Source organism: Elgaria multicarinata, chromosome 11 (assembly GCF_023053635.1).
Source record: "Elgaria multicarinata webbii isolate HBS135686 ecotype San Diego chromosome 11, rElgMul1.1.pri, whole genome shotgun sequence".
Classification (NCBI taxonomy): Eukaryota; Metazoa; Chordata; class Lepidosauria; order Squamata; family Anguidae; genus Elgaria; species Elgaria multicarinata.
This window is the reverse complement of record NC_086181.1, coordinates 18088820-18104647: the sequence shown is the minus strand read 5'-3', so window position 1 is coordinate 18104647 and position 15828 is coordinate 18088820. Positions and strand designations below refer to the sequence as shown.

Sequence of the window (15828 nt, the reverse complement as noted above, 5' to 3'; positions counted from 1 at the left end):
ATATCCCACATTTTTTTTCTCCGAGGAACCCGAGGTGGGGTACACAATCCTCCTCCTCTCCATTTTATCCTCGCAACAACAACCCTGTGAGGTAGGCTGGGCTGAGAGTCTGCGACTGGCCCAAAGTCACCCAGGGGGTTTCCGTGGCCGAGTGGGGACTAGAACCCGGATCTCCCGACTCCTAGTCCAACACTTTAGCCACTACACCACATTGGCTTCATGTTGGAGGCGATCTGGCTGGCACTCTATAGTGGGGGGCTGGGTGAAGCAGTGGTGCAGCTAGGTGATTTTTAGACTCTGGCCTTCATGGTCTTGTGGCAGGAGAGCTTTTTTAGGCCTTTTCTACGCCATTGTTTTTCCCCGGGGTCGTACAGGGGATCCCAGGATCAACCGAGGACAACCCTGGGGAAACCCTGGGGAAACAGAAAATGTGGATTTCCCAGTTTTTCTGTGGGCTCAGGACCATCCCAGGGCCGCAAGAGATTTGTGGGTGACTGATCCTGCTTCATCCCACCTCCTCGCGAGTAAATGTGAGGAGATGGGCACGGGGCACAGAGCTCATTGGGCGCTCCGTGCCCATCGGCGGGGCGGGGGTGGGGAGCGGGGTCAGGTTTCATTTGTTTTTTAAACTTACATTTTTGCGCTCATCTCCCCTATTTTTTAAAATAAAAAAACAGTGGGCACAACATTCCTCCTTCCTCCCAGGACGTTGCGCGCACGTATGGATTCAGGGGGAGGATCTCACGAGCAGAATATCGTGAGATCCTCCCCATTCCCTCCCAGAAGGCCGGGAGGTGTAGAAAAGGCCCTTAATTTAGGGCAGCTGGGGCTGGTGGCTTTGATTTTGGTGGGGTTGTGAATCCATTCTGGGTTTCAGTCAGAACCAGCCAGAACTCTAAAGGAGCTGTCCAAAGTGCAGAGCCCTGTCACCAAACTTAAGATGTAGTTTGGCCCTACAGATCTACTATGAAACGTACAGTCTCTGCTAAAACCCAAGATTTCTGGGTTCTTTCAAAAAGAAAGAGGGATTTATTGGGTTAGAGTGGAGGAGAGAGAAGGAGGCGGCTCAGACTGAGTACTCATCCATCATATTTGCCTTCATTTTAGATGTTTATGGTCGCTCATAGATTTATCTCTCCCTGTGCTGTCTGCCGTTTGTATTGTCTCCTCTTCTTTTAACTATTTGTATTGTATTTTATCATTTTAACTCAGGGGTGTTGAACCTCGTTGAGCCCAAGGGCTGGATTCAATTTCGGAGAAGTTCCCAGGGGCGCATTTTCCAGTGGTGGATGAGGGCAAAGTCAAAGTAGTTGGGGCAAAAGGGGCAGGCCCCCTAAAATACCAGCATGTTGTCTCTCAAAGCTCTGACTGCTGGCAAATGAACCTTAGCAGAGGCATTTCAACTTTTTGGAATTTGGGGGAGGGGTTTAATCTGCACAAAAGCCAGGAAACTACAAAATGATAGGTGGTTGCAGGGAAGGGGCGTGGTCAGGAAAAGGGGGTGTGGCCAGGAAAAGGGGGTGTGGCCTTCTGGGGAACCGCAGAAAACCAAATTAGGAACCCAGAAGAGCAGGATTTGGCCCATGGGCGTGAGATTCCCCACCCCTGTCTTAATTGTTTGTAATCCACCCAAAGAATGCGTGTTTTGGGGCGGATTAAAAATATAATAAATAAATAAATCTTGCTCTCTCTTTCTGTTGGCAGCTCCAGTGGCTACCAGAAGGAGGCAGCCGGAGGGGGCAGCACGCTGAGTAGCCGGGGTGTGAAGCGGAAACTCTATTCGGCTGTGCCTGGCCGCACGTTCATGGCTGTGAAACCGTACCAGGCCCAGGCCGAGGGTGAGCTCCCCATCAGCAAGGGCGAGAAGATCAAGGGTACGTTGATCTCTGCGCACACCCTTGGATTGCCCAGGGATAGTCTCCGTCAGCCCATGAGGCTTGGGGGCTTTGGGAGAGAGACCAAGGGGCTTAGCATTTGGGGCGGTGTGTTTCTCAAAGTCTGCCGTAGCCAGCCTCCCCCCCGCCCCCAACAAAATAAAAAGTTTCACAGCATCCCAAAAACAAGAAATAAAATGTTTTGAAAAAAATATTCCCTCCCTACCTCTGCCTTTTGGTACCAGGGAGAGGATCAACTGCGTCCAATGGAAAATTGAAGATGTCTTGGGCGTGCTCATACTCCCTTTGTCTGGAGTAGGGTGCAGAACAGAAGGGGTGAGAGGTTCACGGGGGGTGGAGGGTAAAAAAAGTGAGGATTCCATGGTGGATAAAAAGAAAAAAAAGAAAAAAGAAAAAGACGTTGTTGCTCCGTGTGCCTCCCATCAAACACACACGCCCAATTCACCCTGCGCAAGTAGGGAGAGCCACATTTTATACTGTCCTTCCTTAATCTGGTGCCCACCGGATCTGTTGGACTGCAGCTCCCAGCATCCACAGCCAGCGTAGCCATTGGCCATGCTGGCTGGGAATGCTAGCAGTTGGACTCCTGCACACCTGGAGGGCACCAGGTTGGGGAAGACTACTTTACTCAGAATGGGACACGGAAACAAGGACCGATCATGATCTGCATCGATTGTAGCAGGCGGGGGTCTTTGGACCACTTTGGGACCTTTTTCTCTCTGTAGGGAGGCTGCCCCCTACCTTGGGCTTTAAAAACCTTGTGTTTGGCTGGTAGGAGTCAGGGTAACAGTGAGGCTTAGGCTTGCGTTTGTGTGTACGGTCTTTAGTTGCCTTGGGTGTGCATCTGCGTGTACAGAGTCTTTCTCTATGTGTGTCTGTGTCTAGAGAACAGTGTCTAGAGAACAGTGGCCAGGTCATTGTGTTTGAACTGTGAAATAAAAGGCATCTCTTATAGGCAGCTGCCTTATATCAGCTCAATTTCTTTGTCCATCCACCCTAATACTGTTTACTCTGGCTGGCAGCAGCTAACCAAGATGTCAGCCAGAGAGGTCTCTGGCTTTGCATGCAACCAAATCCTTTAAATCAGGGATGTGGAATCCCCAGCCTGCGGGCCTAATCCAGCCCACAGAGTTACCACATCCTGTCTTTGGAGTCTCCTTGGGTTCCTCCAAGCCCTGCCCCCTGGAAGAACCCCCTCCCCCCAGAGTTACTCCTGCTGTTTCAATGGAGTTGCCGAGCATTGAGTCTCAGATCTTCTGCATGCCAAGCTTGTACTCTTACCTCTGAGCTGTGGCCCTCCCCTTATTAAAGGTATAGACGTGAAGATACAAAGGCATCCCATTTTACCTGGTAGGACTGTGATGTTCTAGGACAGTGATACTTAATCTGTTTTGTACCATGGACCACCATTCTGGTTTGCTCTGTCTTTGAGGACTAACACATTCTCTTACTGCCATCGCATTGGAGGCCACTTTAAAGCAGGGATGTGGAACCATTGGCACGCAGAGGTGCCCCTCCCAGCCCGCGAAGCCTTCGTTGATTCCTCCAGGGGGGCCAAGTTGGCCTCCAAGCCCCACCCCCAGGTGGAATCCCCACTGTTATCTCCAATCGCAGATCGGCGATAACCTCAGGGGATGTGGGCGGCAGGGACTTGGCCGGCTTCTCCTGAACAGCACCTTCCCCCATTAAAAGCTTACGAATTAGAAAACGTTCTTCTACATTTCAGTGCCGTTGTCCCAAGTAGGGTGAAAAGCAAGAGTATAAAAAAGGTGCTCATGAACAGACACACACACAAAAAGAGCACACCCTAAATCAGAGGTAGGGAAGCTTTTTTCTGCCGACGGCCATGTTCCCTTTGGGTGGATGAGGCCAAGCCAGTGGTGAGCAGAGCCAGAGTCAAACATATTTCTCTCTCTCTTTCTGCCACTCCCTTCTCTCTCTCTCTCTCTCTCTCTCTCTCTCTCTCTCTCTCTCCCTCTCTCCCACCATCCCCACTTTCTCTCTTCCTCTTCCACCCTGCCCAATGGATTGCCAAGGGAGGGAGAGATCACTCTTTGCTTGCAGAGGGCTTTTGAAATTAGGCTGAGCGCTGTAGGCTGACTCCTGCCCTAACTTGACGATTATATAAACCAGTCTCTCCCAACCTGACATCTTCCAAATGTGTTGGACTACAACCCCCATCATCCCCAGCCAGCCTGGTCTATGGATATGCCCATTGGGGATGATGAGAATTGTAGTCCAATACATCTGGGGGGTGCCAGGTTGGGGGAGCTTGATATAGACAATGGCCAATCAAGTGTTCTTAATGCCGTTAATACCAGTACAAGAAATGCAGTAAAACAAGGCTGCTCAGAACAACACAATGACTCCGTTCAGAAGACACCTTAAACCACAGCTTTAACCATGGTGGTTAAGCCAGAAAGCCGGGCCATGTTCAGAAGACACCTTAAACCACAGCTTTAACCATAGTGGTTAAGCCAGAAAGCCGGGCCGTGTTCAGAAGACACCTTAAACCCCAGCTTTAACCATGGTGGTTAAGCCAGAAAGCCGGGCCATGTTCAGAAGACACCTTAAACCACAGCTTTAACCATAGTGGTTAAGCCAGAAAGCCGGGCCGTGTTCAGAAGACACCTTAAACCCCAGCTTTAACCATGGTGGTTAAGCCAGAAAGTCAGGCCGTGTTCAGAAGACACCTTAAACCCCAGCTTTAACCATGGTGGTTAAGCCAGAAAGCCGGGCCGTGTTCTGAAGACACCTTAAACCACAGCTTTAACCACGGTGGTTAAGCCAGAAAGCCGGGCCGTGTTCAGAAGACACCTTAAACCACAGCTTTAACCACGGTGGTTAAGTCAGAAAGCCGGGCCGTGTTCAGAAGACACCTTAAACCACAGCTTTAACCATGGTGGTTAAGCTAGAAAGCCGGGCCGTGTTCAGAAGACACCTTAAACCACAGCTTTAACCACGGTGGTTAAGCCAGAAAGCCGGGCCGTGTTCAGAAGACACCTTAAACCACGGCTTTAACCACAGTGAATAAGGCTTTTTGCCTTTGTCACCATGGTTAAAGCCATGGTTTAAGGTGTCTTCTGAAAACAGCCTGGCTTTCTGGCTTAACCACTGTGGTTATAGGTGTCTTCTGAACGGGGCCGCGGATATGCTCTTATATGGCAGGGGCGGCCTCTACTAAATAGTGAGATACAACACGGAGAAGCATAGAAGGTATTATGAAGGATCCACAACTAGCAGTTAAGCAATCCAACTGCTGTCAATTTATTTATTTTCTTATTTATTTGTTAAATTTATGTCTCACCTTTCTGCCAAAGGGTGGTCAAGGCATCCTATGGCACAATAATAATGCAAATACAATCAAACTGAATACGGTGTTCTAATACGGTGAAACAATAAAATTAAAGCAAACGAGGAAAAAATGTAAGCCAGTAAAACATCAATACAATAAATAAGAATAATTAGCTAAAATCAGTTACGACATATTTAAAACCAGTTTATGGGCCAAAGACCTATCTGAATAAAAATGTCTTTGCCAGCAGAAGGACACCAGAGATGGAAATAACCAGATCTGGATGCTGACGGCGTTGATTTCCTGGCTGTTGCTCTATCTCAGCCGGTGTTGCTCTATATTAGCCTTCCCGAACCTGTCCAGATGTTTTGGACTACATCTCCTAGCATTCCGGACCATAGGCCATGCTGGCTGGGGCTGATGGGAGTTCAAGTCCAAAGCATCTAGAAGGTACCCAGTCTGGGAAGATTGCCTTATGTTTGTGACCTTTCAAAAATTCTGCCCCCCAAAATCAACATTTTGCAAACTTCAGTGCTATTAGGAGATCTCAAGACAGGATGCAGTGCACAAATTACTGGGCCGTGGGCAGAGAGAGAGAGAGAGAGAGAGGAAAGCCTGGGCTACTCATACAGCAGAATGAGATGGGGATGAGGTGGAGGTAGGGCAGTGAGATGCAGCAGAGGACAGGGCTTTTGCACCTTTAATTGTTGTATAGAAGAAGGGATTTCAGCACGTGTAGCTTGGCGGGCTCTCCCTGTCAGTACATACCTCCTCTTCCTCTTCCTCTTCCTCTTCCTCCTCCTCCTGATTTCTGCTAGACTTGCAGGACATACAATTAAGAGGGAGCTGTGCTCTTGGTCCTGCTCCAGTGAGTGCCAAGAGGTTGCCACTGTAGTTGCCCAGAGTGACAAAGCATCACTCCAGAGTATTGTGGGTAATTCCAGCGGTGGCCACTTGGACCACTAGAAAACAGGTTCCAGCGTAGCAGTGATGGTCCCTTGGCAGCGGCCCAAGGCTGGGTCCTGCTGACTCTGGGCCTGTTTGTTTGATCTGGAAAAGGCCTTCTGGATTTTCCTCGGTGACGTTGGCTGTGGTCTCAATGGCCACGTTCAAGTGCGCCAAGGGCCACTGGTGGCCAGGGCACCACAGTTCAGAATCACTTGGGCCCTGTCTAGACGTCGTACTGAAGGCACATGCATGCGCCCCAAGTACGACCCCAAAACGATAGTGTAGACTACAGCCAGAAGAGACGGAGGAGGCGGCGGCTGGGGAATCCGGGCGCGTCTTTGCCACTGCCTCCCCGCCGGCCTCCTGCTGCCTGGGTAAGAGCGACCCGGGTCAGAGAGCTCGGCTTTCGCTTCCGCCGAGCTCTCCAACCCAGGTCGCTCTTACCCCGGCAGCAGGAGGCCGGCAGGGAGGCGGTGGCAAGGACACGCCCGGATTCCCCAGCCGCTGCCTCCGTCTCTTCTGGCTGTAGTCTACACTATCGTTTTGGGGTCATACTTGGGGCGCATGCATGCGCCTTCAGTACGACGTCTAGACAGGGCCTTGTTTAGAATGTGTATTAAGATTTCTTTCTTAGTTTCCCAAGGGCTATGGGAGTGTTCCAGTATATACTTTTTAGAAACATTCCTTTCCTGCCTCCACCAGCATTGCTGCCCACTTGGGTCTATTAGCCAATGTTTTAAAGCAGAAATGTGAACGGGAAAGCGGTGAAACACTGCATCGTCTGAGAGAACTGGTACAACATCCAAGTTTCCTAGGGTGACGCTATGGAAAGGAGGACTGGGCTTCTGTATCTTTAAGAGTTGTAGACAAAAGGGAATTTCCACAGGTGGCCTTTGCATGCATGCAGCACCTGGTGAAATTCCCTCTTCATCACAACAGTTAAAGCTGCAGAAGCCCTGCCCTCTTTTGTGTCTAGTCACTCTACAAAGTTTCCAGAACAATACAAGTGTGGAGGGCTGGCTTGGCCCTACCAGGCCCTCTGCAGGCCAGTTGATGTAGGTGGGCATGGCCACACCCACTGATGTCATCACCCTGCCCATCTTAGCCTCTGTGCCTCTCTCAGCACGGAGAAAGATTCTGCCGGTGCTGAGGAAGTACATGGCTTCACACAGTGCCCAGCATCCCCATGAGGGTGTCCGATGAAGTGATCCAGGCAACACTGGGAAGAGCAGCTGCTGTTCCCAGTGCCAGGCATGTCCTGGGCTTTGTGTGGTATCTGGTATCCCCATGGGGGTTCTGTCCGCCGTGCAAAACAATTCCGCCGGCACTGGGAAGAGCAGCTGCTTTTCCCAGCACTGGCCAAGTCCCCAGTTGCCTGAATCCCCCGCTGTTATCTCCAATCCAAGATAGGAGATAACAGCAGGTATTCCCCTGCGCACCGCTCCCCCTCCCAGTGGGAGGGAGAGAGGCGCACAAGGGAATCCCCACTTTTCTGAGATCAGAGATAACTATGGGGATTACTCCATTGGGTGGGGCTTGGAGGCCAAAGTCCACCCATGGAGGAACCCATAGCTCCGCAAGCCTGATTAGGTCCGCAGACTGGGGGTTCTGCGCCCATTTTAAAATATGGGGAGGGAGAAATAAACGAACACACCACACTGAAGGGTCCATCACAGCCAAACTCCATTTGATGATCAGCTTGTATTCACGTCAGCAGGATCCCCAAACACAGGCAGTATCTAAAACACACTCCAGGCGAGATTTCAGGCCCAGGTCTTCAAAACAGCCACAGCTTGTAACAAAACAACAGCAGCAAATTGAGTTCCGTTCGGTGCACCCCACAGGCCATTCCTCATGCAACAGTCTTCGGAGGAAGGCTGGGCCAAGGGCTTGTGAACGGCCTGGGGTCAGTGGATGGCTGTGCCGTGGGGGGAATTCAGACTTGTCTCTGTTGCACCATCGGGGTTTGTTTATTTATTTATTTATTTATTTATTACATTTCTCTACCGCCCAATAGCCGGAGCTCTCTGGGCGGTTCACAAAAATTAAAAACATTCAAAGTATGAAACAACAGTATAAAACCATAATATAAAATACAACATAAAAGCTCAACCAGATAAAAACAGCAGCAATGCAAAATTACAAATTTAAAACCATGTTATTTAAAATGTATAGATTGTTAAAATACTGGGAGAATAAAAAGGTCTTCACCTGGCGTCTAAAAGCATATAATGTAGGTGCCAAGCGAACCTCCTTAGGGAGCTCATTCCACAGCCGGGGTGCCACAGCAGAGAAGGCCCTCCTCCTGGGAGCCACCTGCCTCACTTCCTTTGGCAGGGGCTCACGGAGAAGGACCCCTGAGGATGACCTTAGGGTCCGGGCAGGTACATATGGGAGGAGGCGTTCCTTCAGATAACCTGGCCCCAAGCCGTTTAGGGCTTTAAATGTTAATACCAGCACTTTGAATCGGGCCCAGACCTGGACTGGCAGCCAATGAAGCTGGAAAAGGACTGGCTTGATGTGGTCTCGTTGGCCAGTCCCTGTTAGTAAGCGTGCTGCCCTGTTTTGCAGTAAGTTCTGAGTAAGTGGCAAACCTTACGATGGTGAAAGGTTGGCTCACCTTGGTCCGCAGCCTGTGTGTGCCCCTAACCATGCCCTTCTCCATTGCAGTGTTGAGTGTTGGGGAAGGCGGCTTCTGGGAGGGACAGGTGAAGGGCCGTGTGGGCTGGTTCCCCTCGGACTGTGTGGAGGAAGTGCCCAACAAGTCGCAGGAAGGGAAACAAGGTAAGTGTTTCAACCCACTTCCTTACTACAGACACACACACACACTAATGTAGGGTGACCCTATGGAAAGGAGGACAGGGCTCCTGTATCTTTAACAGTTGCATAGAAAAGGGAATTTCAGCAGGTGTCATTTGTTTGCATGCAGCACTTGGTGAAATGCCCTCTTCATCGCAACAGTTAAAGTGCCCAGGGCTCCTGCAGCTTTAACTGTTGCGATGAAGAGGGAGTTACACCAGGTGCTGCACGCTTACAACTGACACCTGCTGAAATTCCCTTTTCTATACAACTGTTAAAGATACAGGAGCCCTGTCCGCCTGTTCTTATGGTCATCTTAGCTAATAGCAAACTCATTCGCCAAGTGAGGATACTTATCTAGCCAAAATGGTACCATCCCTGCACAAAAGGGAGGTATCACCAGGCAGGGGGGGCATCCGAGGTTTGCAGAAGTACAAAAAAGACTTTACGGGACCAAATTTTATCAACAGCCCAGGGAGGACTGCACCTGCTGTCTGACTCTTGGAGGAGAAAAACACAAAGCCAGGGAAAGGGGGAGTAGCATGGAGCAGCCTTTCCCAACCTAGAGTCCTCCATGTGTTTTGGACCACAACTCCCAGAATTCCTGACTATCGCTCATGCCAGCCAGGGCTGATGTTGTAGTCCAGAATGTCTGGATGGCACCGGGTTGAGGAAGGATAGAATGGAGTCTCCAGTGGATCCTGCTCACCAACATGCCCCCTTTCCACCTCCAAGGTCACAACGGAAGAGGAGTCACCCCAGAGCTTTCCACCAGCAGTGGGGCAGCGGGTGGACAGATCCGTGCTGGGATCTCCTCCTCTGCAATCGTAGCTCTATCCACAGGCACGTGGAGTTGAACTGCAGCATCCTGCCGGTCCTCGGAAGCCATCTAGGAGCCACAGGATTGCACTCTTAAGGATGTTTCCATATGGTCGGGCTCCTAGCACTCACAAACAAAAGGCTTTGTGCAGCGATTCCGCCTTTTCCTCCTTAACAGATTAGTTCTGGTAAGAATAAAAAAAAAGAATGGCAGAAGCAGTGGGAAAACATGGGAGGGCTACAAATAGAAGATTGTTTTGTTTGGAATCCCACCCCTACACACACACACACACACACACACACTGTAAACTTGCAATGGATGAGACAAAAGCTTCATCTGGAAGCACCCTAAATTGCTTAACGAATTCCATTTGGGGTATGTGGCCTTCCTTGCTGCAGTATGTTTATTTATTTAAAATATTAATATACTGCCCTTCATTACAGCTTCCAAAGTGCTAGACAGCCCTCGTTGAAAACAACAGTTGAAATTGAAATCTTAACACGAAAGCAGGAAATCTTACGACGCCAAGGCATTAAAATTCACAAATGCTTGGTTAAACAAATGATCGGGGTTGGCATCTGTCGTACAAGCGGGGTATTCCAAAGGCAAGGTGCCACGAGTGAAAATTGTACGTACCTTTTCTGCAAACCAATCGATATGCAGGCAATGCAATGTGCATGGTTCAGCGCTCCAAAGCAAAACAGAACAAAGCAACTGACCATGGCCTCATCTACACCAAGCAGGATATTGCACTATGATAGAGGTATGAAAGCGGTATATAAAAGGCAGGAGCCACACTACTGCTTCATAGCGGTATTGAAGTGCACTGCAGGATCTACACTACTGCTTTCTAGTGGTTCTGAAGTGCACTGACAACTGTTGGGGCCCATGACGCATCTACACCAAGCAGGATATTCCACTATGAAAGTGGTATAACAGCAGTATATGCTATGTGTCAATGGGCCCCAACAGTTGTCAGCGCACTTCAATACCACTATAAAGCAGTAGTGTGGCTCCTGCCTTTTATATACCACTTTCATACCGCTTTCAGAGTGGAATATCCTGCTTGGTGTAGATGAGCCCCGTGTTTAGCCAACAGCCAAGCGGGATATAACCTAAGGATGCTTCAAGGTGAGGCTTTGGCCATGGCTAGACCAGGCATATATCTCAGGATCGTCCCGGGATCATCCCTGTGCATCCAAATGACACACAGGGGATCCCAGGAGCAGGCAGGGAAGACCCCTCCGTTTGCCTGGCATAATCCTTAGGTCTAGCTAAGGCCTTTGATTCTGCAATTGCCCTGCCTCGGACACGGAATTTCACAGGGGCAGGGAGATTTATCTCCAGATGTCATCATCTCCCCTTTCAAAACCTGCCCATGTTTTCCCACTGCTTCTCCCGTCTTTTTTCTTACCGGAAGAACTCCCTTAAGGAGGGAAAGATGGAATTGCTGCATGATGCCTTTTGCTTGGTAGTGCTAGGAGCCCTCCGTCTGGAAGCACCCTTAGTCACAGCCTGGTACTGGTGATGGGATTTACAAGCCAAAAAACCAGAATTTGCCCTACAACATGTTATTACGCTTAACAGCTTGAAATGAGCCTCACCAGCTGCAACATGCGAAACAGCAGCCTGCACAGGAGGTGCTGCCTTAATGTGTACTACAGACCAGAGCAGTGCTGGATTTAGGAACAAGCCAACTAAGCCACGACTTAGGGTCTCATATTATGGAAAGGAAAGGAAAGGAACCTCTCGTGCAAGCACTGAGTCATTACTGACTCTTGGAGCTTTCACTGACGTTTTCTTGGCAGGCCTTATAGCGGGGTGGTTTGCCGTTGCCTTCCCCGGCCGTTATTACCTTTCCCCCAGCTAACTGGGTACTCATTTTACCGACCTCGGGAGGATGGAAGGCTGAGTCGACCCGAGCCTGCTGCCTGAAACCAGCTTCCGCTGGGATCGAACTCGGGCCGTGGGGAGAGTTTCAGCTGCAGAAACTGCTGCTTTACCGCTCTGCGCCACACGAGGCTCTCTCATATTATGAGGGGCTTCTAAATACACACTGGAGCTACGATGAAATCCCTTTGGCTTAAATATGTTGGAAAGTCTGGTCTGAGTTACAGCAGAGTTGCCTTAGATAAAGAAAGCGCAGGAATGCATCATTTAGTATTGGAGGCAATAAGCGCCAACTAGAGCCAGTTTAAAAGAAGTTCAGATCAACGTACTTCATTCATCCTTTTATACACGTCTTCAGAGAAGACTATCTAACACTGCTTAACTACAAGCAGCCCCAATGCTGGGTGGTCCCCTTTCATTCCCTTCCCATTATAATCTAAGGCACTTTTTTCTCTTTATTTTTATGGGATGGGGCTTTTGAATATTGATATGGTTTAGGGTCTCAGTATGTCTTAATCCAGCCCTGGACAAGAGTCAGTTCCTTATTCAGAGAGTTTGGGGCAGTGGGGGGCTGAAGCATCAGTGACAGCTGTCGTTTTTGTTATTGCTATTATAGCCTCGTAAGTAAATGCACAAAAATTACTAGCCTGCAGAAATTTCTACTAGCATGCCAGGGACTGCTGGAAGAGGGACGGAGAGCTCCATCCTTCCTGCAGTAGCCCACTGTATATCTGTGCTGGATGCGAAAGAGGAGTCTTCCCTCCTAGCCTGGCCATGGGTCCTACTTTACAGAGGGCAGTCCTCTGTTTTAAAGGCTGTCAGAGGAAAGCATCCTCTATACAAAGGGCTGTCCAGATAGCCATCAGAGACAGTCCTCTGCTCTGTTTGGTCCAAGACCACTTTATAGGTCAAGAACCCCAAGAAGGGGGAGCACGCAGGGGCCTTGAAGTTGCCCATGAAGTCAGCCCGGGACAGCAAACTGAGACAAGGCTTCTGGCCACCATCTTCCCCGCAAAACCGTAGCCTCTTTTGTCCTCTTTTTTTGGCAATGTATTAATTGACCACTTTATTCCCTCCTCTGCAGCCCACTAGTTTTTGCGCTGGACACCTCTTTGCTACCAGCCCGCTCCAATATCTGCATGCAATTGAGTGCCTAAATACAAAGCTGCATCAACATCATCATCATCATCATCGTCATCGTTATTATCATTAATTCCATGCTGGCAATGTCCATATTAGGGATGTGCTCCGCTTCTAATCGGACCGTAGAAGCAGGAGCGGAGTGGGGGGCTTCGCCTGCCCTTAAGGCGGAGGCGAAGAGGATTGGGGGGCCGGCGGAGCGTGGCGAAGAGGATCGAGGTGAAGGCGGATCCTTCGCCTCGATCCGGAGCTCCGCCGGAAAGGTAAGTGGGGTTTACCGGGCCCTGCCGCTGTCGCCCATGCGGCGACGGCGGCAGGGCCCGGTAATCCCAACCCCCGCCCTCCTCTCCCTTACCTGCCTCCGTCCGCGGTCCGTCAGTGTCTTCAATTGAGCCCGTGGTTCCAGCAGGAAGTCTGGGCCGCTTGCGGCCCAGACTTCCTGGTGGAACCGCGGGCTCAATTGAAGATGGCGACGGACCACGGACGGAGGCAGGTAAGGTCCCCCTCTCCCTTGGTCCCTTACCAGGCTCTGCCGCCGTCGCCACATGGGCGGCGATGGCAGCAGGGCCCGGTAACCCCCCCTATGGGGGGGGGAACGGAGCTCCGATCTGAATCCGGAGCTCCGAGCGGAGCGGAGTGGGCACAGGTGGAGTGGGGGCGGGGCGGAGCGGCCCGATCCGAAAATGGCGGATCTGAAAGTGAAGCGGAGTGGGGAGTCCGTGCACACCCCTAGTCCATATGGTGCCTTACAGAACGTACACGAGTGCTAAACTGCTAACAACAAATGTAAAAGGCATACACACACACACACACATACACACCCCTCAAAGGAACAAAAACGGGGACAATGCAGTGGCTTACCAGGAAATAGGATAGGGCGTTTGGAAGAGGTGCAATTAGCCCCTTTTTTATTAGGGTGGCCGCTTATAAATCTCCTCCCTCCCTCCAAAAAAAAGAGAAAATGCCTCACCAGAAAAGAGGACCAAAGAGGGCACAGGTTTGTATGAAATTTGAGCGTGCTGATTAATATGTATGAATGCAAATTTAGACATTTATCATTTAAAGAGAAATACAGTACATCTCACCATAGCGTGGTTCTTTATCTTTAAACCAGAATTGGACAGGGTAGCTTTTCCAACACTCCACGGTCAGCTGTCCAAATAGAGGACTGTCCTCTGTGAAAGACATATGGCCACCCTTTGTATTCCCTTTCCCCTCTGTCCCAGCGATGCCCCGTCCCGCTTTTCATGGGCACCGCCTCCCATCCTGGACTGAACAGGGCCCGCAAGCAGGCTCCCCAAAGCTGCACTGGAACTTGTGCTCCTGCCCAGTGACCGCCAGAGGACGAAGCGGCCGGAAGGACGGAAAGAAAGATGCTGCTTGTGCCTCCTATTCCCCGCTCCGCCCCGACCCTAATCCCCATCTTCTCTCTGCTTTGCTTTGCAGAGAGCCGCAGTGACAAAGCCAAGCGACTCTTCAGGCACTACACGGTGGGCTCCTACGACAGCTTCGATGCCCCCAGGTAAGTGAACTCTCCCCAAAGGATAGGCGGCCTGTGGTCATGTGCAGTGCAAGGTGCAGTCGTGGGGGAATGTGGCTGGGCAAAGGTGCACAAGCATGCATAGATTTTAGCATGTTAAGAGCGGTGCCTCTGGTGACGTCTTACACACACATCCGGACATCATCCGTTCCTAAGGTGTTGTTGTTCAGGCTCATTCGTGAAAACCCGTGTGCTGCCACATAGGCCGAAGCGGGTGGCTTCTGACGATTGCCAAATGAAATCCCAGAATAGCCTCTTTGGGTCAGGCAGGCAGGGAGCAAAGACGTTTGGTTAATCGCAAAACAAAGCAGAACGGATGTAGGGTCAATCATTTTTGCTCTTTAGAAGACGGTGGGTATAAGTGAAAATGACTACCAGTTAACAAATTGTGACTAATTGCTAATTAATTAACTTTAACTACTGGAGACATAAAATTATGAAATTGACTTTCTGTGTTGCGGGAGCAAAGAGTGTCGCTGGGTTCTAGACCACTCGATCCATTCGCGAAGGATATTGTGTGATTTTTCTCGTCTGGGGGCTCAGAGGAGACAGGGAATGTGTTGTCGTCCCCTCCTTTAAGATTTCTTCTGTGGCATCTTGAAACAGGCACAACTGAAGACAGGATGTTGGGTGGAGCTGAGACACCTCCATGACTTACTTTTTTAAAAAAAGGCGTAGTGAGGCCACAATCTTATGCTCACTTACTGGGAGTAAGCCCTGTTGAACACAGTGGGTCTTACATCTGAGTAAATATGCATAGGACTGCATTGGGAATGGGATTTCTTTTGTGTTCAGAACCTAACCATATTTGGGAGTTGGGAAGAAATTGATCTTTGGCTATTTCTTGCGTTTCTCTATAAGATGTGGCTTGGCTTACTTGTTTGGGTCATCTAACGTGATCTCTACAACCAGCCTAGTGTTGTGCAGCCGGCTTGCTCCAGCTGTCCGCTTGTAACCCTCCGGAGTCTTAACGATGTCAGCATTGGGGAGCGGGCGGGAGAGATAGGGGAGGTGTGGGATAAGGACTGGATTGGATGCTTTTCTGATCCTTTCCAACCTAGTGTTTCTGCCAGGAGTCTTTGAAGGCATCACAGGAAGTGACACTCGCAGGCGGGATTTGTGATAAGGGGATGGGGGAGCCTTGGATTAAAGAAGGGAAGGATCAGGGAGGAGGATAGACGGTCACACTCAGGGCCTGGGGGCCTAATCCAGCCCGCCACGCCCCTTTCTTTGACCACTGATCATTTGGTGGTTCCCCCCCCCCCATTCTAACAGATGCAGTGTTTTGTGCAGTGTTTTCCCCCATTCCATGCCTCTCCTAAGGCTTAGCTACTGGAAATAAGAGCTTCAAGATGAAAAATGCTGCCCTCTTCGGCTCTGCCCCATTTTGCCTTCAGCCGTGCCCACCACAGAAGGCGGGTCATGGTCTGAACAAAGTCCTGTACCCCTGGGCCTAATGGATAGCCATGATGGTATGTTGCAGTTCGGGTGATCATATGAA

General features: G+C 50.2%; 1 protein-coding gene across 1 annotated transcript in view; it reads left to right on the top strand.

The window, feature by feature from the left end:
• Positions 1-15828, top strand: part of SHANK1 (SH3 and multiple ankyrin repeat domains 1) — a 92524-nt gene that overhangs the window by 27281 nt on the left and 49415 nt on the right. Inside the window, exons 11-13 of the mRNA XM_063137709.1 lie at positions 1705-1874; positions 8809-8922; positions 14234-14309. Of these exons, the coding sequence (XP_062993779.1) occupies positions 1705-1874; positions 8809-8922; positions 14234-14309 (360 nt within the window). The remainder of the gene's footprint in view (positions 1-1704; positions 1875-8808; positions 8923-14233; positions 14310-15828) is intronic.